We start from the raw sequence: 23846 nt of genomic DNA, 5'->3' as shown, positions 1-23846 counted from the left end.
CAGCCACACACAATTTTACATATTTTGTTTTAAAATTATTATTTTTTTAAATCAAGAAAACAGTGTATACAAACAATATAGAAAAACTGTCAGGGAACCATTTCCCAGACTTACTTTATCCGAGTTCTGCAGCATTTTATCTCACTCCTGGCATCTACAACAATTTATAATCTCTGTTGTTCCTCTAAAACAATTTCCTTCAAGTTGCTGTCCTGGAAAACCAAATAAGTCTCAAACTAACCTACTCAAATACAAGATTTACTCTAAGTGAACTTGTTGAGTTTGAACACATAAGAAGTAATGAAATAGTAAATTTGCACAGTGAATAAATCTTCAAATCACAAATGAACAGCTGAAGGAAATGACGTATAATCAGTTATGTCTCATTGGTTTTTCATAGGGGTTGATGCACAATTACTGGTTTACAAAATAAGCTGCCTATTTAAAAAAATGCTTAAATATTTTCTTATCTTTCTGCTTTTACTTAAAAAAATGAATCTCAGTAGTCCTTAAATTGAAGTTATGTTTTGTCTCCTTCAGTCCTCTTTGTCCATCTTTAGAGGTTCTTTGGACTGAAGCGCCACATCGGAGCCAACAGACTCATCATCTTCGTTGTCTTCCTCTTCATCATCCTCTGTCTCATTGGTGACATATGAGCCTTTTTGTCTGGACAGACACCACAGCAAGACAGCGATGGTGCAGAGGAAGACCAGCAGCACCACAGTGATGATACCTGCAAGGAAACATAGACAGTAAATACTGAAGCCCGTCTCAACACATTAATCTCTTACATTTTATTTTACAAACACAAGAACAGAGGAAAAGTTTCATGTTTTTTTTAAAGAAATGCATAAAATTTTGCCTGAAAAAGCATCAAACCTGGTATAAAACTAATTGAATGTTAAAAATCCAATATGATCAGATGGACTAGATGTTAGATTGAACCAAGAGTTTGATTTATTCCAGAAGACGAGTCGTAACTTCACTCGGATTACATCATGGTTGCATCAGAAAGAAATATATTTACAGATTATAAGTTTCATCTTCATCTATATTTAAGAAGAATTAGCTATTTAAAATTTCATCAATATTTGCACAAGTGCATAAGTAAAATTAAACTTTTTACCCTTCAACATTTCAGAAAGTGGAACCAAAACAAAAGTAAAAATTTCTCACCTCCGATTAAGGCAGCTAAATCCTCTGTGCTGCTGTAGATATCTGTAAAAACACAACATTTAATCACGGTAGATTCAAAATATCATTTTCAGAATAAATGCTACATTATTTCCAATGAAATGGTCTTTACCGTAGTTAATAATCTAAACATTAAACCATCAATCTAAAAAACATCTAATACAATGTTATTTATTTCACATGTTTTTTATATAAATTAATTTCTCTGGGGCATCTCTGCTTATAGCCCATGTTGAACCCGTTCCCCCCTGCTGTGGAAACCGCCTCCAGCTGCTATCAGTGTTTTGACACTCATCTCCACGGCGACACGCCCCAGAGGCGTAAGGCTGATAAGACACTCCCTACTGTGACCACATACACGTATGCATTAACTTGATGAGCTCAAATTATTGTTTGTTAAATGCTAAATGATTAGTAGCAATTAGCATCTTTTAATTTAGCAGCATTTTCATCTTAGCAATATTCATACTTTATATTGGGAACCTTTAACTGCATTTAAAGAGATAAAATTATTGTGTTTTAAATGCTAAATGAAGTTGAGTTTAGTTGTAATTAGCTTAGCAACTTTTAGCTTACAACCATTTAGCTAGTCAATGCTTGGATTTTAGCTTATCCACTTTTGGATTTGTAGATAGAAACTGATTTTTATTAATCAGCATTTAGTTTTACTCTTGCATCATTTTTCTGTGCAACTGTTAGCAGAGCAGATTTTAGAAGGTTTTATTTGACTAATAATTAGCTTAGCATTGGTTAGCTCAACAGTAACGGGTCAGAAAAAAAGGATTTTTTTGGTTACTATGACATGTTTAACTGTGACAATCTGTGTAGTCATACCTAAGCACTGAGATTTGACAGGAAAATTAAGCTAAAACATTTTCCAGTTAAAATATTATAGCTTACTAAAAGGCAAATCTCTTTTCTGTATTTCATTATATCCTTTGCTGTTATTGTGGTTTAATTTCAGGATTTTACAAGTTAATTTTTATTTGCACTAGTTTTACACACTCTAAAAAGAAATTAGTTGAACCAACTTAATTGAATTGCTTCAATTGGTAACAAGCAATTCAATGAAGTTTATTCAACTTAACTTATTAAGTTTAACCAATTCAATACATTATAATCATCCAACTCAATTTATTTTTTTAAACAAATTTATTAAGTATGTTTAAAGATGACAGATCTAAGTCAGTCTTACTCAAATCATTTAGTTTACTTCAAATAAAGAAGTAAATTAATAAAATCTATTTTTTCAAAGGGTTTTTGGCTGAGGCAGCCTTTATTTGAGCGTAGTTATTCAGGAAAGGGGTTAATGACTAGAGGAAGACCTTCAGCTAAGGTCATCAGGTCGGGCATCAAACCTGCGAAGGCCGCGTCAAGGACCAAGTCCTCGTTGTGTGGATTGTGCTCTACCCCTGCGCCACCATAGCACCCTGGTTGGTACAAAATCTGTCTCTGGTTAGCTTGAGTCATGGTGTCAGATGTGGGATACAAATATGGTATTGAGCTTAATTCTTTCAAGTAAAGTCAAAGTAAAAAGATCCTTAAGGAAAAGATTTATCACTTTTAAGTTAGAGTGTATTTAGAGGACACTGTAAAAAGAGTGTCCTTTAAATACAACTAAACTAAATATTTAGTTGGAACTACTTAAAAGTTTGAGTTGACTTTCTGTAGAATTAAGTCAAAGAGATTTTAAATGTTTGTTAGAACAAAATAAATGATTTGAGTAAGAGTGACTTAAATTTGTCATGTTAAACCCCCTTATGAATTAAGTTATAGAAACTTAGCAAATTGAGATGGAAGGACTTGGTGAATTGAGTTGGATGATCATAATAAATTGAGTTGGTCAGACATAGGATACGAAACTGGCATTGAACTCAATTGTTTTAAGTAAAGTCAAAGTGAAAAGTTCCTTTAGGTTAAAGATTTGTTTTGAGTTAAATTAACACAAAAAACTAAGTTGTCATAGCAAAAGCAAAAGAGTTAAGTTAAATTAATGTAAATAAGTCCATAAGATGAACTGCAGCCCAAATACACTGTTTAGAGTGCAAGTAAACATGTCAAATGATTCCCTTAAATGTTCTACAGCTACTTTGCTGTCAATAATAAATAAATTCTTTCTGCATTTATTTATTTTGACATACGGGCAGTAATACCTGAAGAAAACTATCCAAAGGTTAACAAAGAACAACTAATCATACTTGAATATTTAAATATCTTTACTTTGACTTGCACTCGAAATGGCAGACAGAAGCCGTTCACTCTTAAATTCTCACAGTTTTATTAAATGTGACAGAAGTTGCAGTCTGTAAGTAGATGGACGCACCTTTTTTTCCAATCTTGGTCACAAGATCTGAAACAGTTGAATAAGCATCAGTTGATGCTTGAGTCAGAGGAGAGGGAGTCGAGTAAGAGTTCATCTTGACCTGGAGACGAAATAAACATGTTTCAGTCAGAGTTTGATGGGGAAAAAAATATGTCCTATTAAAATAAAGTAAATTAAAACCATCATTTTCTTTTTAATGAAATTAATTTACTAAAGAAATCATATATTAGTTTATATTCTTTATGTCTTTGATCTTGTTTTTGCAGCTGTTGCAAGAAAACCTGAACTTGTTTTGCACTAAATTTATCAGATATTTACATATTTTGCATGTAAACCTACAAATTTCTGTAAGATAAAGAATAAAAAGCTAATGTTTTTATTCATTTTTGTTGCCTGATAAAAAAAAATTCTTGCGAATCCAGTCCAATCCAGTCTATTAAAGAATTTAATGTTTTTCACCTCCTGAGTCATGAACCCTAGAGATTGACGGTAAGGGTAACTGAGAGCGTTGATGTTTGTCACAATGAGAGTCACGCTTCACTTAACTCTGACACAGCTGCAGAACATTAGGAGAAAAACAAACAAATAAGCCTCAGTCTGAAAGCTGTTATTTTCTATCAAGTCTTGACATTAAGATAACAGTAGAAGTCTTAAATATCCGCATATTTAACAATAATAATCACTTTCTTGTAATAAGAAATGAAAACCAAAGCTAAAACTGTTAGCAATTAGTTTAAAACATCAACAAAGAATGTGATGCAAATAGAAAATGAAGCCATGAACTTACTGTTGATCAGGTTGCAGCAGTTTAAGATCCAATAAGAAGAAACAGAGAAGGAGAAGAAAATGTTTTGGACCCTCAGACTCTCAGCTGGGTGTGGTGTTGCTCCCTGGGGTCCAGATCCGGCCAATCGCTGCGCTGACTCCGCCTCTGTGATGCTCCACAGCCTACAGCTGTGGAGCATCTAACTCTGCAGCTCACAGCTTTCTTGCATCATCCTTGTTTATTAATCTGCAGCATTAATGTCAAGCCTCCCTTTGATGCAATGAAATGCTGTTTCTTTTAAAGCATTCCCAGGAGAAAAAGTATTTCATTTCATGTTTCTGCAACAGATTTTCCTCAAATCAAATTGCAGCGATAGTGACTGCAAGAAAGAGATTAATCTAGGAATAAAGCAACTTTTGATTACTTGTTGAATTAAATGTAGATGGCAAAGAAACGTCTCTGTATTTTGTAATAAATTTCAGAGCACAAAACTTGTATTCAAGTAAGAGTAGCACAACTTCAACATATTTTTACTCAAGTAAAAGTAAAAAAATAGCAATGCAAGAATTTTCAAGTGTAAAAAGGTATTTGGTAAAATGTCTGTTCAAGTACTGAATAATTGATCAAATGATCAACCATTTAATATTTAAAAATTACATTATTAGATGAGTCAAAATATAAAGTTAATTAGAAATTTTGGTATTTTATGGACAAAAATGACAATAATTCATGTAAGTAACAAAAATAACAGAATCAGTCAAAAAAGTTTTTTTCCAGACCAATTTCTTTCAATTTAAAACTTGTTAAACTTTAACCAAAACTTCAGCTTTGTGTCTGTGTCTGGTGGATATTTGTTTTTCATTCAGTGGGTAGAAAATCCAGAAATCTTACTCAAATAAGAGTAGAAATAGTTCATAATAAAATTACTGAAGTAAAAGCAAAAAGTATGGCACAGTAAAATACTTCTAAATGTAAATTTTTTTAAAAAAAGTTGCTCAAGTAAATGTAAATATAACTACTTCCTACCCAACTCTAGTAAATATTAGCATAATTTAGGGTTTTATTTCTATTTTCTCATCTGTCTTGAATTGTTATCGTGCCTTACTTTTACAAAGACGTGATAACATTTTAGTTTTTACGCAGAATTCCCCTTTATGTATCATATTTACATTTTTTTTACTATTTTTCAGAGTGTCGTGTAATCTCAACTTGTCCAGCAGGGGGAGCTCCTAATCCCTACATGGTGAGTTCTGTCCTTCCAGATGAATAAAATAAATGTTCATTTATGATGCTCAGGCTCATGACCGCAGTATTAATGCATAAAAATTCAATCTGAAGTCATTTCTTCCCAGTAAAACATCAGCTTAAACATAAAACAGATAAAGATAGGGAATTAATTAAACATGGTGCTTTAATAAAGAATGAAAAGTAGAAACTGTAGGAAGAATCAAGAAAAATGAAAAATCCAGAGAAGCCGTTTAACAAGAAATAACTAAAAAAGTACTTTTATTGATAAATAATTAAGAATACTTCATCAAATAAATAAATGTCTCCATGAAATAAAAACAAAATAAATATAGTTTTCTATTGGAAGCTTCTTTTGTCAATCACAGTTTTATTTATTTATTGATTCAGTTATTTATTTGTTTCAGAAATTATTTGATGAAGTATTGAATTGTTTGTTTATTTCATAGTTTTATTTTGTAAAGCTACTTTGTGTATTTCATGGACTTTTATTTTTATAGCATGAGGCTGTAACGAGTGACATATAATACTTATTTATTGATTTTGAATGAAACAACTCTCCATGGAATATCATTAAGATATTTTAATAATCTGCCTTTGGTCCAACTTCATAACATTGAGCTGAATTGATTCATTCAGTTTCCAGTATATTTGAATTTAAGAGTAAAACCATAAATTATTCAATTACACCAACTTTCCAAGACACTTAAATAATAAAATCGTCTTTTTTACATTAATTTTCATGGGAACAAAATACAGCTGGACAAAAATAATCTGTTTTTACTACATTTTTCAGAAAATGAGGAAAGTCAAACTAAAATTAAAAATATTTTCATTAGACCTTAATAGCTGTATGCTAACATCCTGGCATTTCCAAAGCAACAGCTAGCTAAATTATGAGTCTATATTTAATTAATCTCTTCCAACAGCTGAAAAGAAGCAAAGTTATAAAAGTAGCTTTTATAAGTTGAAAACCAGGAAAAAAAAAATTTCAAGTTTTATATGACACATATTGGTCAAATTTGGAAACATTTCCAAAATGTTTTAAATTTTTTCTTCTGAATGTGGTGAAGTTGCTTTCAAACCAAACATTGATGATTAAAACTACTAAAAATAAAATTGCTGTTATTGCTGTAAAGTTTTAACTTCTCCATTTTATTAGTTGCTACTTGTGCTGGAAGCTAAATGCGTTTCCTCCGTGTGACGCCTCTCAGTTTGTGCGTTGCTAGGTTTCTATTTCTTTATATTTCGCTGTCGTTCCTCTTCGTCTCGCCCTCCTCACTCTTCCTCGTGCTCGAAGAACTCGTGGCAACAGACGGTAACCACGGAGACGAATGTCATGAACTCCTGGAAGTTGCACTCGGAGTCGCCGTCGGCGTCCAGACTCTCCATCAGGCCGTCCAAAGTGGACTGGTCTTTCACGTGCTGCAAGGTCAGAGGTCAGAGGTCAGGAGCCTACTCTCGTTTCAGCTCTTAGAAAGAAAGCAATAGTTAGTCTCACCGCCATCAGGTCTGGCAGCTCGTCGTGAAGAAGGTCCTTCAGCTCGCTCTTCTTCAGTTTGTGCTTGTCTCCTTCTCTCTCTGAGTATTTCTGGAAAACGGCGATGATGGTGGCTATCGAGGTCTCAAGGTCAGTCATCGTTGACCTTCAACACTGAGAAAGAAAGCAAGAAAAACTTTTAAACTTTTCAAAATTATCAGGATTAATCTGTATTTAAACAGTATATGTTGAATATTAATATATACGACACCACTTTATTTCATGAATAAGTTATAGTTGGGTTATACATCGTATATATTTGATATCATTTGATTCAATAAGATATAATATTCTCAAGTACAATAGAATATGATGCAATGTTACAAAATGTTTTGATACAGGATATACAACAATATTATACAATACAATGTGATACTAATTGATTACACAGTAATGTATTATTTTCTACAATAAATTATACATTTAGTAAAATACAAACATGATAAATGAATGTTTTAATGTAATATTTTCTGTTATGAAAAATAAAATATCACATAAATGAGACAATATAATATAGTATAAAATAATAAGGCTATAATTTTACAATTTTGTACAATATGATATCATGCATACAGTACAGTACAATATGATACATTTATATAATTTAATAAAATGGAATAGAAATACAATATGAATAGCTTTGTACAATGAAAACAGTGAAACATTATATTAATACAATACAACATATTAATCTGGTACAATATAATACAATAGAATATAATAGAACACTACAATATAATATAATGAAGTGCAATACACAATGTTTATGTTAATTTGACACAATATGATATTTGACTTATGATACAATAAAAAACAAAAGTATACAATACGACATGTTGGTTTACAATAAGATAATTTCATGATGCAATGTAACAAATATCATGATATGTGATAACTTGATACAATATATCACTATATTTGATACAAAGTAAAAATAATAAATACTTTGAAAATAATTGTTTTGAACTCATTACAGATGCAGTGGCTGTCTTCACCAAAGATAAATAAAAAAAAGAGTAGAAACAGAAGCAGAGACAGAAAAACTCTCATATTTAAACTAAAGTAAAAAACAACTTTGTCTTTTAGAATAAACACAACATAAACTTAAACTGTCTTTAAGACCTTGAAGCTTGAATATATTTTAAACAACATAGCATCATTTTACTGCTTTACAAGATTCTGCATAAGATTCCAGTCTTTTGCAGTCTATGGGTTTGTTGTGCTTACCGTAGTTCAGATGCAAACTGACGCTGCGTTTCCAGACAGTGGAGGCTGCCGCTGCTCTGCAGGCTTTATACAGACCTGAGGTCAGCCATGCTGTCAGTCAAACCGCTGACCAATCACAGCCCAACGCCTCCCCTCACTCCACTGCCTCTGCAGAAACAGACTCAGCTTTCTGTCAGAAGCGTTTGTGTTTAGACCTCAGTAGCAGAGACGCACCGATCGCAGTTTTCTGGCCGATCATCGATTACCGATCTTTAAAAAACCTGACCAGCCACTTCAGATTGTGTCCAATGATATTTCTTTTTTATCTGAAATGTCAAACATACAGCAAAAAACATTGTTTGGTTGGTAACAGAGGGGCAACTATTGTTACCTGTCAACATGCAGACATGACCTGGTGGGCGGAGCTAACAGTCATACCTCTCTGGGTACTAACTAGTTACATTTACTTGTAACTTTTTGGGAAAAATGTACTTTTATGAGTATTTTTACTATGCTGTACTTTTTTCTTTTACTTGAGTAATTTTATTATGAAGTATTTCTGCTTTTACTTGAGTAAAATTTCAGGATTTTCACCAAACACACACATACACACCTGCAGTTTCTGTTAAAGTTTTACTAGTTTTTTATTGAGATAAATTGATTTGGAAAACATTTTTTGGCCTGATTTTGTTATTTTTTGTTACTTATATGAATTACTGCCATTTTTGTCCATAAAATACCAAACTTTATATTTTGGTCCGTCTGATTCAGTGCTTGATTAGACTTTTTACCAAATAGTTTTTTCACTCTTACTTGGTAATTTTACTTTTAGCTGAGTATAGATATGTTGAAGTAGTGATGATTTTTTTGGGTTCTCTGCTAACAGAAAAGAACACAGGTTGACTTTTGAACTTTTGTGAAGTTAGCCGATCAACGATCTCCCAAGATTCAGGAAATCGGTTCAAATTAGCTATCTTTTAATTACTGTTTACTCACTCTGATGAAAACAAAAACATATTTTTTAAAGTTCTGCTGTCTGTTTGACTCATCTCTCAGGTTGGTCCAGTTCTCCTGGTCGTGTTTGAGCCACAAAGGCTGGTTTCACAGGAAGTGGCTGGCTGTGCATGTTAATGAAGTTGCTCTTTTCACAGCTCCTCTTGGCCAGACGTGTACCCTCCACCGCCCACAGAGCGCAAACAAACACAACCCAACAGCCACAAGTTTTCCACCAAAAACTGGGAAAATATTCCCCAGTAAATCTGGATTTTGAAGCTGTTAAACTGACTTTCTGGTGATGTGTGGGCATCGTGACAGAGCAGGTATCAGGCTGTCTTCTCCAAACAAAACGCGTCTTTGTTTGGTGATGAACGCAGACGACTGCCGGCCGCTTCATTGTTCGCCTCAAACAATCCGACTCTGTGCAGGAAACTGGACCAACTTACTGGAAACCAGCGCCACACGTTCAGGCCCACTGGTTTACAGCGTCTCACTTTAGCTGCTGTTTAGTCTGGCTGAGAGAAAGAGACACAATCAGAGTGAATCTGTTACTTTAACTCACTTAAACGTTTGATTTTTCTTTTAAATAGAATGTTGGAATAATAGCATAGTTTATTTTTTTTTAATTCTAACTGTGTAAGTTGTCCTAAAACAAAATTACAGTTTTTATGACACAATAATAAATCAAAATTTGTAATTTTTTTTATTAAAAATATTTTTGCTATTAAAAGACGTTTCTAATCTGAATCTGTTACTTTTAAGCAATTTTTTTAAAAAACAAATAATCAACTAATCAGAGTTATTAGAGGGCAACAAATTATTGATGATGTATCAGAAGAGGAAAATTAAATATACTTATTTTTCCACAGTGAAACAGTTAGTAGTTAAATTGCAGCAATTTGGCTATTTTTGGTCATTTCTAACTGCTACTTTTTAATTTTACTTGAATAAAAATATATTGAATTTTTATGCCAAAAATTATATTCCAGAGTGACATTTTTTCAATATATTTTCACTCAAGTAAAATTAAAAAGTAAGTGTTAAGAATTACCAAAAAATATTTAGTAAAAAGGCAACACAAGTACTGAGTAACTGATTGTAAAAATCTGATATTAAATCAAGGTCATATTGATTCTTTCCAACTTTATGTTAATTTTTTCACATTTCTGAAATTAGCTATATTTTAAACAGGTAAATTCTTCTCTTTTTTGCATAAAATCAAGAAAATGATGGATAATCCTGTCCATCCTCTTCATGAGACTGTCTTCAGTCAGAGAGTTCTTCAAATTTGCTGTAACACAGACTGCTACAGGAGATGTTTCCTATCCACAGCTGTCAGCATCTAATAAATCTTTGAAGAATCTTGAATTAATGAGCTACAACAACATTCAGTTGATCAGTAAAGTATCATTGAATTGATTTTTTTTAAATATATTTCTGGAAATATTCACTCATTTCAGATAAGCTGCTGCTTTTAAACCAATTTTTACATTATTTTCTAATTGTATCTCCTGGTTTTTCCCATATTGGTGCTTCTATTGCTTAATTTTCCTCTCAGGATTAACTGGTGATGGTTGTTAACGTTTGTTTTTTATCTGGCAGCTCAGTCCAGTTTCTCCTGACACCCTTCAGCTCCAGGTCCTCTTTGTTCCTCTGTGTTTCGTGTCTCTTTCAGGATTTTCTCTCCTGGGAAACAGCCGGGGCCTCCTGGGAGCCAGCCGGGCTCCATGAGCTCAACCGTCTCCACAGCAGCCAGCTGGCATCTCCTGCCAGGCTCGAAAAAGCTCCACCAGGCCGCTGAGTCACCAGCGGGCCGGCAGACAAAGCCTGCTGCTGTTTTGGGTTGTTTTGCTTTTTATTCTAAGATTAGAACATTTTTACCTTTCAGCCTTTTCACCAACATCTTTGGAGGACATGAGGCAGGCTATTTGAGTCTGACAGAAAGAATAAAACTTCTACGAAAGATAGAAAAGGCGTTATATGTTTCTACCAGTAGGGGGCAGCAGCGTGTTGACCAATACTTTATAGTAAAATTCTTAAATATACTTTAATTTTTTTTTATATCATTTTATAGATAACTATTTACGCTCTGAGTTAGTTTTACGAGGTTTTTTTCTTTTGCAACTAAATATGATCAAATCATCAAACAGATTGGATACTGACTTTTTATGATTTGTTTATGTAAAACTGATTAAATTCTGTTAAAACAGAGCCATATATAGTAGTTTTAATTATTTGTAGAATAAATATTTAACCGGCACATCTGTAAATAATCTGTAATTTGAAATTGCATGACTGGAAATACTCAGTGAGAAGTAAATTAATATTTTGTAAACATTTATTTCCCATGTTGGCCCTTTTACTGCGTAATTTTCCTTCCTGGATGGATTACTGTAAAACAAAAAGTTTGTAAAAAGGCATTGAAATTTTTACAAACCTCGAGGTTCTGTTAAAACAGTTAAATTCTGTATTAGAAAATAAACAAAGTATGTTCTTTTAATAAATTTTTACTTCCTGGAATAAAAGTGTTGTTCTGATTCTGACCGCTAGATGGCAATGTTTGATATCCACATCTTATTTATGGTTGGTTCGTAGCTTTTGCAGATCGTTTTGGATGCATTTTAACTACATTTCTTGCTCATTCATTGTTTTATGCTCCTGTATTCTTTGTTTTTAATATTTAGGGAAATATTTTTGAAAAATTTTGTGGCTAATTTAAGTTATTTCAACGTTTTCCTTCATCGTTTGGTGGCCTAAACTTGGTTGTCACTACTGGACTTTCCTAAATAATTAATTAAATTTTTCTATTGTATCTTTGCTTCCTACTTTTGTGGACTTTTTCATATGTTTTTTTTACCACTTTTGATAACATTTGTTAAGTTTCTGCAACATTTTGATTGTTGGTTATTTGGATTTTACCCTTATGTTGTCATTTTGTGTGATTTAGTTTTGGACCACAAGGGGGCACTAGCAGATATTAGAATGTGTTCAAAGTTACTACCATCCTTCCTCAAGCCCTTACAGCCAAGAAGCCTGATTTTTTAAATGATTTTCTAGAGTCTGATTACTATTCTGTGGAGTTCCTGCTGCTGGAGGATTCATGCTGCCCAGTCGTTTTTCTCCCTGTAGACGTTCAGGGCTGTGCAGAACATAAACAGTTACGGCTGCAATCAAAACACCCACTCAGATGATTTGTGAAGGCTGGCTGGGGTAGAGGAGACATGAAATCCTTTCTTCGTCTTTTAACTCAGTGAACCCACACATCAGCACAATCCAAACAGGTCAAATTTATGCCAGAGTTTTGACATTTTTGCAGCTTTAAGTGATAATTTACTGTAAACCACTGAAGCTTATTTAAATTGACTACATTGAATTTTTTTTCTATTGAAATGTTTTAAATTTAATGTTCTTATAGTTTGTTCAAGTGTAAAATGATGAAAATAACTTCAGTTATTTGTTTCCACTCACTCCTTTGTTCATTATGCATAAAAAAATAAATACATTTGTTTCACCAGATCACATTAAATTACATTTTATCTCGGCTAAATGAGTTTCAGCTTCCTGCTTTAGTAGAAACAACCAGCTCTGTTTTGTGTCTGCGTTTCTCCGTCACCATGGCAACCTCAGACGAGCCAGTGCGCGATGGGCCGTGGCTGCAGATTGGCCATCTCATGTCGCATCTCTGCCTAATCCCGTAATCCTCCCCTGCTTGCACTCTCACCACCCCCACGATCGGATTAAAGGCTGCTGACCTCAACACACACACACCCGACACATACACACACACACACACACACACACACAAACCTGCTGGCCTAAATATCTGCTTCCTGCTCACACACCGAAACAATTTACCCAACAACAAACATTATAAAATAAATAAATAATTCAATTCAAAATTTTTCCACCGATAATCTGTAATTTTAATTTCACAAAGAAGTCTCTTAGTCTGACCTTAATTTTCCATTGTAGGCAGTCAACTCGTTTGCAAACTTGTCTTTCCTAGATGTGAGTTTGAACTTAAGTAGCTGATTTCTTTGTGTTTATCAAGGGAAGGAAAACCTTTTTTTTTTTTTTTCAAAGAGACTCTACGAAGAATCTTATTGTCCTTAAATATCGGCTTTGCAACTCCAAATACAACTTTTCCACCTCTGTGGATGCTGCTATTTGGTCATATTTCACAAGGTGGGCTGTATTTTTGTCTCATCTAAATGCATTATCTTTACTTTGACTTATTTTGATGTTTATTGAGAGATACTGTTCCAGTTTTTGTTGCGTTTATTTTGATTTAATTCCTATTTTTGCAATTAATCTGCCTTTAATCTGCATTTTCACCCACAACATTTGCAGAAAGCTACAAGAATCTGATTGTTCTTCTGTGATCCAAAACAACAACAACATATGGTGGAACTAAGCTGCCGACAGGTCAGAGAGCAAATCTTCAAACTCTTAAGACGGCTGGAACATGGATGCTGCAGCACCTCAGCTGCCATCTTTAGGGATTAGGACCAAGCTGGACGTCAGAGTTCAAAAGAAAACTGATGTAATCTGGTCATCAGTTTAAATATCTGCATGTTTCTTAACAAATCTGTCAGTTTTGTTTTAAACTTTATAAGACTCAAACACTGGTTTACCATGCTCCTCTCAATAAATTTACAGATGATTGCTTCACTGAAAGTGGCCGCTCTAGATGTCTGACTTTCTCAGCAGCCTCATCAATCAAAGCTGATCATTGTGATTAATAGGGAGAAGGTCTCAGACAGATGAAAGGATCAGGGTAACTTTAGATTAATAGTGTTAAAAATGACTGAGTGATGGTGTTTTTATTTTAATGTCAATAAATAAGAACTGTAATAACACAATCTGCAATTGATTTCAATATTAATCATATTTTTTCATTCAAGAAAAAAAATAGGATGTGTGTGGTTAAATTTAAGATATATTTCTTCTTATTATTATTCGTAAGGTATGTTGTGTTGTGTATTTATGAGTAGTCTGTATTTTACCTAAAGTAGACAGGACAAATATTTATTTCAGTTTAGAAAAATCAGAGAAATTCAGGCTTTAGACTTAAGCTAATAGTTAATCAAACTCAAGCTAACAGGTAAACATGAATAAAGTATTTTAATTTCGACTCTAAGCAGAGCTAAGCTAGCAGCAAATTAAAGTCAAAATAACATCTAAACATATAAAAACTCCAGTTAGCCATTAGCTTGACTCTCCCTATCCATTAGCTTGACTCACTTAGCCATTAGTTTGACTCTCCTTAGGTGTTAGCTAGACCGTAGTTTGACTCTCATTATCCGTTATCTTGACTCCTGTTAGTGTTAGCTTGACTCCAGTTAACCGTTAACTTGACTCTCGTTATCCATTAACTTGACCCTAGTTAGACGATAGCTTGACTCTAGTTAGCCAATAGCTTGACTCTCATTATCCATTAACTTAACTCTCATTAGCTGTTAGCTTGACTCTAGTTAGCTGATAGTTTGACTCTCGTTATCCATTAGCTTAACTCGCGTTAACCATTAGCTTGACTCTCACTAGCCATTAGCTTGACTGTAGTTATCCGTTAGTTATAATCTAGTTATCTATTAGCTTGACCCTAGGTAGCCATTAACTTGACTCTTGCTATCCAATAGCTTTACTTTTCTTAGCCATTAGCTGCACTAGTTAGTCGTTAGTTTGACTCTCATCAGCCATTAGGTTGACTCTAGTTAGCCATTAGCTTTACTTTTCTTAGCCATTAGCTGCACTAGTTAGCCATTAGTTTGACTCTAGTTAGCCGTTAGCCTGACTCATCCAAGGCAATGAGAAGTTTTCCCAAACTGACCACACTCTGACTGTAAAAGGATAATACACATCTTCAAAAAATATTAAAATGAGAAGTAAACAAAAATTAAATCTGACCTGTCTGCAATGGAAGCTGTGGAAACAGAAACATAACAAGGTTCCTCCAACTGAGCTTCGTTTCTTTTTCATAAAAGCAGCTTTGGAGGCAAGATGTGGTTTATTCAATGCAATCAATCTATGAAATTGCAATAATATCCAGAGGTTTACATGTTTAAATATTGCTGCTCTTATCAAACAGCTCGTCTCCATCTCCAGCCTCATTTAGAGATTAAAGAAATCTCCCTGAAATATAAAATAAACTACAATTTGAAGCAATTTGTTCAGACGTTTAAAGCTTTCTCTGAATTAAGTACGCTCTCCTGAAATGCAAATATGCAATCAGGATTTAACTGTAAATCCCAGAAAATGCTGCATAAGGACCAAACACATGCAGCCCTCCAATCCTGAAGCAATGAATAGCTAATTTGAGACGAACAGGTTGTGCAGCATAAGCAGAAGAGCTCGACAGGGCAGCAGAGAAATGCTAAATGGAAAATGTTGCAAAGATTAGATAAATAATTCAGGGTTCAGGTTTTTACAGTTCTGTGTTAGTTGAAAAAAAAAATCCTAGCATTTCATTCCATCACTCTCTCATCATCACTTTTAGAAAACTGATAAATTATTAACTGAAAAGTAGATGAGTTTTGTGTTTTTTACATTTTCAATTCATTCATATATATCAAACACAATGTTTAGCTTTGCTTTGAGAACAGTTTGGTTTTTAAACGGATTTCTTTTAGATTTCCACCCAAGCAAATTCCTGGTGTTCTTTCCCATAACCAACCTGGTTGACAAGCTGGTGTCCAGTTATTCTGATGTAAAGTGAGGCACGCTGATATGGAGGCTCCTTGATAAAAAAAGATGAATAGTAGGCTCCCCTTTTTCTCTCTTCACACAGTTCCTATTCAACCTGCATGAATAGATCCGTCAAAACAAGTCTGGGTTTCCAATCAGAGATGAACTCTGGGGTCAGCAACGGCTGCTTCAAGCACTTCATATACCCAGCTGATTATGTTCACCAAATTTTACTCAAGTAAGCAATACAATGACTCAAATTACAGCATAATAAAAATACTGTCATCAAACAGCTCACTCTTTGTATCATAAAAACTTTTTTCAAAAGATTTATACAAAAACCTTTAGCTGCCAGAGTATGGAAATAACTTTTGCATCTTGTTATAATGACAACATTTTCTCATTTATAACTTTATTTCTTTAGAAAAAAGAAAGAAAAACATCTAGCAACAACGGTAGCACGTTTTTATCTGTTTTTGGAGACTTTGGCAACAAGTGAAGCAGAAATTGCCTCTATAGAAGCGAGAAGTGAGTGTTGCTGTCTCCCATTTCCACTTCTTAAACACTGCAGTCATTATTGCAATTAAATCACACGTGCAAAGTGGAGAAACACAATCCAATGTAACCAATAGAAAAATTTGACTGCAGTCCCACCGTTGAACCCATAGAGGGAAACACTGAGACAATAATTTTGGGTCAAGTATTGCAGATTTAAAGAAATTTAGATGAAAATGTCACAATTTGCACAGGAACATAAATATAAAACCCTTAAGGATCAATTTAGACAGTTTATTGGGGGGATAATTTTTGGATTTAGTTATTCTTTTAGCTCCTGCAGGTCCCAGATCTCATTTACAGCAAACAACTCTATGAAATACCATCTAAAACCATGTAGAACTGCCTAATTTATGTATTGAAGTACCAAATATACCTTAATATGGATTGATATGCACAGTAGAAACTGTTTCAGCAGCACCACAGCAGCTTTAACTCGTTATGTTCAGTCTTATGGGGACAGCCAATCAGCACCAAGGAAAATAAAGGTATTATATTGGTATTTCAGATTCCCATGCTGCAATTCCTTTTGGATATTTTAGATATGAGAAAAGTAAACAAATAAACGAATGAAGAGAGCCTGCAAACTGCATGCATAAAACCTTAATAATTCATGATTGACTGAACCAAACATACAACATTTCACCTGTGAAATAAATAAAAACATCATCCTTTTTTGTCTAGTTGTATTTCCTTTAAAGTCTCCAAGGTGACTCCTGACTCCAGCAGATATCAGACTCTCGTATTTATCTCCAGTTTCTTCACAGCCAGCCTTGGTGGGTATTCATCGTGTTCCCCTGACAGAGATAAATAAATAAATCACATCTCTGTCAGACGTAAAGTAAAGCTACTGCAGAATTGATCAAAGCATCCGAGTGCAAATGGAAAAAGATACAGCACCTTTAGCTTAGGAACGACATAAAGAAGATTGAAATGAGTGTAGTTGTCTTTGTTGTATTGTCAGAATGTACCAGTCCAGTGTTCAGGTTTGCTTAGATGCTTCTATGGTAAATGTATTTCCTGTAAACCAAACTAATGCACTATGAAATTGCAGCAATTTCACTGTTGTTACAATCCAGAGATGTTAAAAGATTTTCTGCTGCGTTTTGGTGCCATCAGTGCTGTCACAGAGGGAGTTTAGCTTGCTGACAACGCTTAATAATCTGACCCTTAGTGACCACGGCTCATTAACTGGACAGTCCAGCTGCACACATCATTAAACTTTCGCTTTTATTTATAGAGAGATGCATGCATGCAGCGTTTATCATTAAAACCTCCTGAGGGCAGAATGTATTGCTTTCCTTCAGCTGTGTTTGGATCCATGCATCAGTGCTAAAGAGTCCCTTTATGCTCATTAAGGTAAGGCAAAAACAAAAATACATGTTTGAAAACCTCATTAAAAATATTTAATATAGAATAACAATTTTAAAAAATCATCTTCATACATTTATTAGGTATTGTTTTTATTTTAAAAATATTTTTATGTTTTTTTCTGGTCTCAAAAATAACTTGGATTTTTGGGATTTTCATTTTTCATACATTTTTTTTACACATTTTATATCATAACATAAAAATGTTATTTCACAATTTCACCTGAAATTGTGAAATAATGTCTTTGTCTTTTTTTAATAATTGATTTTTTCATATTGGAAAACATAACTACAAACACATCTAAGTTATGACTTTTTATACCACCTTTATTATAAAGTTTCTTTATTATTATTATTATTATTATTATTATTATTATTACTATTATTATTATTATTATTATTATTTCACAATTACTTATGGTTGTATACTCATGTTGAAATTTTATTTACATTTTTTTTCTTATATTTGGATTAATTTATATTTTTTGTGTAACAATTTTATAAAACAAAACCATCCTGACAATTTTTAAAAAATATTAATATAAGACTTGATTTTACATTTGTTTTAATTGTACCTTTGACTTTTTGAGTGGATCACTGAATACTTTTTGATCTTGATATTCTGACTTTATTTAGCTTATTTTAATTTTGAATTTACAAAGTAATTTAAAACAGTTCCCTCAAAAGTCGCTTGAGAATAATTTAATCATTTAAATGTATAATTTTCTTGACGTAATTAATCTGTTAAAATGAATGAAAATTTTGATTTAATCTTATTGTTAATACATTTTAATTTGGACAGTTCTGGATATGTACGTGCTGACGTACTTGCGTTCTGACCCCGCCTCTTCCAATGACGTCACTCACTCTCCTCCTGGAGCGGAGCGTGTCGTTCAGTTCTCCGTTAGACCAGAGCGGTAATGGCTAGAAGTGGCTCGTCTGCTCAGTTTTTACCGCTACAAACTTCGCCGATTCCAAATGAGATGCGATATGTATTACTTTAATTTCAATTTTGCTTTATTTTTCTTTACGAAGACAAATGAGTCGAGAAGAAACGTCAAAAGAGAGGCAGAAGAGTAGTGATCTTCTTCTCCTTCAGGTCCCGACACTTTGTGCTGGGAGCGCTTCCAGCGAGCCAGAGGTCAGTTCAAATGAACACAAAATTTACATTTTACTTCTTCTTCTTTTCATAGCAGCTTCTTCTGCCTCTATCTGTTATGTTTTTTTTAACACTAAAGTTTGTTTGGATGAATTCGGCTTCACCTATGTAGATATATCTCTGTCCCAGTGTGTATAAACAGATATATCTACTTTGTATTGTGTGAACTGCTGTTTCATAGTAATTACAGTAAATATAGTGCCTCTCTCTCTTTTTTTTTGTTTTTTTGCTCGTAATACTCTTGTTATTCTAATGTAGATAAATATTTCTTTTGGTAATATCTGCCTGCTATTTCTAATATTTACATTACATTGAAGCATTTGCCATTTTGCTTTAATGTGACAGAAATAACTCAACAGCAGAGAGGTGCAGGAAAACTGGCTGTATTGAAAACAGCAGCATAATGTGTATGAAGACGAGTGTTCAGAGCCTTCTCAGTTGTGCCAATAAGGTCATCTGATAAGCTGAAAATCCTCTGTGTCTCTGCCACAAGCTTTAAGACGAAGCATTTGTGCTTTTTCTTCACCATCATCCTTCTGTTCTTCTTCCTCTCCAAGTCAAGGACTCATTTTTCCTCCTAAATCCTGCAGACAGCTCTTCCCTTTATCGCCTTCATTTTATCCTCAAACTTGCCTGTGATTCATTTCCCTTGTCTATTTCCCTCTTCTGGTTCTTTATTTTTCCTAGAGGGTGGTGCAACAGCATTTTCAGGTGGAAACTATCAGTTTATGTGGGAAAAAACAAAACAAATGCAAGCAGGAAATGGTCTTATGAACTAATCCGATTTAACTCAATATAACCTTACGAATAGCTGCTGGGATATCCTCTAAACTGACCACTTTTGAAGACCATGGGGTATTTTTGACCATGAAATGACTGAGAGCAGCAGCTGTAACAGAGGTGGTGGTGTTTTCTGCAAACTGAAAGTTTATTATGTATCACTTAGTTGCTCCTGCAGGCTTCTATTTTCTCAGTTATAAAATAATGAAATATCTCTTAAAGCAAGAGATGATTGTCCAGTTTTATCAACTTTTAATATATTAGAGACCTCCTCTAAGAATATTGATAACTGCCCATTTTAATAGTTCACACACTTAAATATACCTTAAAATGTATCAATGTGCATAGTGGAAACCATTTTACTGGAGAAGCTAACATCTTCTGTGTTCCTTATTTCCTTTCTTGGGGATTCAGCCAGTGAGCAACAAAGAAAATAAAATGTGCTCCTGGATTGGTTGCTTTGCAAACACCTGCCAATAGCGAGTCAAGTAGCATTGTAGCTAGCTATTTTAGCTGCAAGCTGCATTTTCTTTCAAATATTTCATCTAATGCATTGGTTTGGTTGTATTTACCCAGAATTCCTGCTTTTGGCACGGTCTCCGGGTCATATAAGCGTTCAGACCACATCAGAGTTCACTTCAACCAAACTGAGATCAGAGTTGGCAAGCCAGAGTTCGCTTTTTTGGTCCGCATTAGAGTTTTTGCACATTCACACCTCCACAAACGAACCAGACTTCCTAGAAAAATGGACTGGAGTTTGATTAAAGTGGACTGAACAGGACTGAAATCAATATAACTGCCATGAACTACAAGCCTAAACACATCTGAACGGAGGAATGTCAAAGTCAGTTTGAAGTATTCGGATCATCTCAGTGTTAGATTTTTCTGAACTGGATCTGGGAGTAGTGGTACGCTCTAGTTCAGCTCCAGATTGAAATGAATTGAAGATATTGCCTAAAGACAGCCATATCTGCTGCGGCTCCTTCCAGCAGCTTCTGGCTCCTAGAAACAGTCATTGTAATAACAGTCACTCAGGGATTAGGACCAGCCGACTCGTGGTTAATTAAACTCTCCGACATGCTCACCGCTCCTCGGATCGCTCAGCCTGACGGAAAATGGGTTCCTAACACGTCGACTCGGATGTGAGCCCAATCCCCTGTTTGTGTTTTTCAGAGTCAGACCCAGCAGCTCTCCCAGCGGTTTGCTGCAAAGCGCATTTTTTCCCTCTGTAGTGGAAATTTCTCTGCTGATGTAAAACAAAAGCAAAATGTGTCTATGCTGCCGTTTCTCTGTGGGCTTCCTCAGATTAAAAAATAAACTTTCAGCTTTTTTCGGGGAGTTAATTCTTCCAGTGATCCGACCCGTCGAACAGCAGATTCCAGTTCCGGTGTTTATCTTTGATCACGTCAATGTGAGTTTATTGATCAGAGATCAATGTTGCTCATTTCCTGCCCTAAAGGAGGCGTTTTATCGACGACTGCAGAACGAGGCACCCAGAGGTTCTGGAGCTTCACTCTGCTGGATGTTTGTTTATGAAGAGCAGAGGCCCAGATGGAGACAGGAAGCCGGTTCTGGTTCAGTCCAGATCAGATCAGACCAGTCAGGTTCCAATCCAGTTGGGCTGGATTTAGAGGCAGATTTATATAGTCATCCATCCATTCATCCAACCATTCAATCATCCAACCATGAGGACTTGGTGTATGTTGCTATGGCGACTGTCATCCCAGTTTCCCTCCATGACTCTGTCTGACCTGATAAAGTCCTGAAAATAGTTGGCCTTGAATATTTAAACCGTCTCCAGTCTGAAATCTATCAGCTCATCGACTGAAACTGTTTGGACTCATTTTGCACTTTGTCAGATTTATGCTTGACTCTTCTGTCGAACACTTTACACACATCTAGATTTATCTAAATCAGGGGTGTCCAAAGTCGGTCCTTGAGGACCGACTTTGGACACCCCTGGACACTCCTGATCTAAATGTATGGCGTGTCATTCTGTCCCTTTAGTAAAAACATTTGGGCTTTAATGTAAAGAGCTTTCATTAGAGCATTGAAGCCTGACTTTTAAACCCCTTTAACGCCTGGAGCTGCATCGGCAGTCAGATGTCTGCTCATTTTAATGGCTCGCTTCATAAATTCATTACAGTGAAATAATGAGATCTAAGTGGAGTCCTGACACTTTTCACCTGGAGGCTCGCAGCAGACTTTACCTAAAGTTCATAACTCTCTGTTTGCTGCTCTGAATATTAACTATAAATCATTAGTCTATGAAAACAAACACCTGCGTGGGAATGAAAGTCCCTCCTCTCCACCACATTACGCCTTTAATGACGATAATCAGCTGAAGGCTTTTTCACATCAGCTCCTGCAGCCTGTGTTGCTTGGATTAAATTAAAATGCCGTCATTAGCGTGCGAATACACAACTGTCCCCACTGTTTACGCTCGCCGCGCCCTGCAGGGGTAATGAAGGCACTCGGGAAGTTTTGAATTCAAACAATTTCTTGCTGTGCTACTAATGAGATTAAAGCATCTCTCTGCTGAGGCGTTGACTAGTTTAATGCAGCCGTGGTTGTTAAATAATCTAAACTAAGAGTGCTTAAACTTACAAAAGTTTAAATAGCTCTCTATATAACAGGTTATTTTAACAAACAGTTAGTTTCAAAAGTCACAGCGAGCTAAGAAGATATTGAAGCATCTCTGTTTTACATCTGAAACGATAAATTGTGATTAATCAATTACGTAAATAATCTTCAACTGATTTAACAATTGATTAATTGTTAACTGGAATATACAAACATATTCACAGCAATAGTTAATCAAACATGATATAAATTTATAGATTTTACCCAGAAGTGATAGTTTTAGCTTCACCTGGTTCAAACTCTGTAAAAAAATATTGCTGTCAAATTATTTATCAGATATTCATGTCCATAAAATGTATTAATGCAGAAACTATTTAGTTTTCATTTTCAGCAACACAGTTGATTTATTTATTTTTTTATCTTTAGAGTATTAGCTTTGTTTTTGATACCTGAACAGATCAATTAACTGTTTTGTGTTTGAGATATTTTGAATTCATTTTTTGCATTGTTTTGGAACAGATGGAGATCAGACCATTTAGTTGAAATTAACTGCACAGTTTTAACTGCAGCAAGCTCAAATGATTGCAGACTGTATGCGTTTAAATCTCCTCTGTGCTTCACCTCTGCTGATCTTTTCATTGATTCAGAAAAATCTCATTTCTCTGCCAACCTTATTTTCCAGCACTGCAGTTTTGACCTTTAGCTCTATTGCTGATCTAGAAAATTAGCAGCAGTGTTTTCAAGTTGTTTCAGATTTGCTTGGGTGAGCATGTGAGCTTCCAGTCGTCCATGTTGAAGCCCCCCTCTGTGTGTTTGCGTCCCGTTCAGGCCACCAGCTGCCAATGACTCCATAAGCAGTGGCCATGGCTGCCCATCGAATCATTCGAGTGAACAACAATCACATCCTCCCTCGCTGTAAGTCTGAGGGGACGCTCATTGAGTTGAACGAGGGGCCGGCCGGGGCCTGTCTCAGTGATGTTAAAGGTCAGTGTCTCATTGCACTTCAAACTCAATTACACTTTGAATTTATTACGTCAAACGTCTGGAAGTGGAATTCAGGGTTATAAAGTTCTGGGAAAGCATAGAGAAAGGAAATAGGAGCACAGAAACAAACTATCTTCAGACTTTATTCAGTATCTGGAAGCTAGAAAAGAGAATGATCTGCATTAAGATGACAGGAAGTGATGTAACAGTTGCTTTATTTGTTGGTTTTGATCATCTAAATTATCTGTATGTAAATTGAGCCAATTACCCAAGTGCGACCCAGATTACCCTGACATCATTAGCTCAACTGTTTCATTGTTACTGTTTGATTCTGACTGCAGAGCCGTAAATAACCCACTAATTACAGGAGAGAAACACTGGAGCACATAGAAAACCATCCATCCATCCATCCATCCATCCATCCATCCATCCATCCATCCATCCATCCATCCATCCATCCA

At 34.8% G+C, this 23846-nt stretch overlaps 3 protein-coding genes and 1 long non-coding RNA gene across 6 annotated transcripts in view; 2 read left to right on the top strand and 2 right to left on the bottom strand.

Annotated features, from left to right (window-relative positions):
- Positions 1-22: 22 nt before the first annotated feature.
- On the bottom strand, positions 23-4455 carry LOC103149486 (cell adhesion molecule 2-like). Of its 2 annotated transcripts, none has more exons than XM_007568682.2 (4): positions 4305-4455; positions 3518-3617; positions 1177-1218; positions 23-733 (listed from the first exon to the last, which is right to left on the bottom strand). In XM_007568682.2, exons 2-4 carry the CDS (start codon positions 3609-3611, stop codon positions 537-539), a joined length of 333 nt encoding a protein of 110 aa, XP_007568744.1. In that variant the 5' UTR covers positions 3612-3617; positions 4305-4455; the 3' UTR covers positions 23-536. The 2 variants fall into 2 exon arrangements, with proteins under 2 accessions (XP_007568744.1, XP_007568743.1); XM_007568681.2 differs by lacking the exon at positions 4305-4455 and adding an exon at positions 3977-4064.
- Positions 4456-6045: 1590 nt separating this feature from the next.
- Positions 6046-8397, bottom strand: s100b (S100 calcium binding protein, beta (neural)). 2 transcript variants are annotated; one of them, XM_016679986.1, is made up of 3 exons: positions 8296-8397; positions 7030-7174; positions 6046-6953 (listed from the first exon to the last, which is right to left on the bottom strand). In XM_016679986.1, the coding sequence occupies exons 2-3, from the start codon at positions 7165-7167 to the stop codon at positions 6807-6809; spliced, it is 285 nt and encodes a 94-aa protein (XP_016535472.1). In that variant the 5' UTR covers positions 7168-7174; positions 8296-8397; the 3' UTR covers positions 6046-6806. The 2 variants fall into 2 exon arrangements, with proteins under 2 accessions (XP_016535472.1, XP_007568742.1); XM_007568680.2 differs by having other exon boundaries at positions 7030-7182; positions 8296-8381.
- A 4363-nt stretch (positions 8398-12760) lies between these two features.
- The window catches only part of LOC107838240 (uncharacterized), a 23397-nt gene continuing 12311 nt past the window's right edge, over positions 12761-23846 (top strand). Inside the window, exons 1-2 of the long non-coding RNA XR_001664311.1 lie at positions 12761-12775; positions 14727-14728. This is a non-coding gene — a long non-coding RNA (uncharacterized LOC107838240). The remainder of the gene's footprint in view (positions 12776-14726; positions 14729-23846) is intronic.
- sh3bp4a (SH3-domain binding protein 4a) overlaps positions 18792-23846 on the top strand; it is a 15331-nt gene continuing 10276 nt past the window's right edge. The window contains exons 1-2 of the mRNA XM_007568677.2: positions 18792-19020; positions 23230-23385. Of these exons, the coding sequence (XP_007568739.1) occupies positions 23265-23385 (121 nt within the window). The 5' untranslated portion in view covers positions 18792-19020; positions 23230-23264. The remainder of the gene's footprint in view (positions 19021-23229; positions 23386-23846) is intronic.

The sequence above is a fragment of the Poecilia formosa genome, unplaced genomic scaffold (assembly GCF_000485575.1).
Source record: "Poecilia formosa unplaced genomic scaffold, Poecilia_formosa-5.1.2 Scaffold229, whole genome shotgun sequence".
In the NCBI taxonomy this organism is placed as follows: Eukaryota; Metazoa; Chordata; class Actinopteri; order Cyprinodontiformes; family Poeciliidae; genus Poecilia; species Poecilia formosa.
The sequence above is the reverse complement of the archived record's forward strand: the minus strand, read 5'-3'. Positions and strand labels throughout refer to the sequence as shown.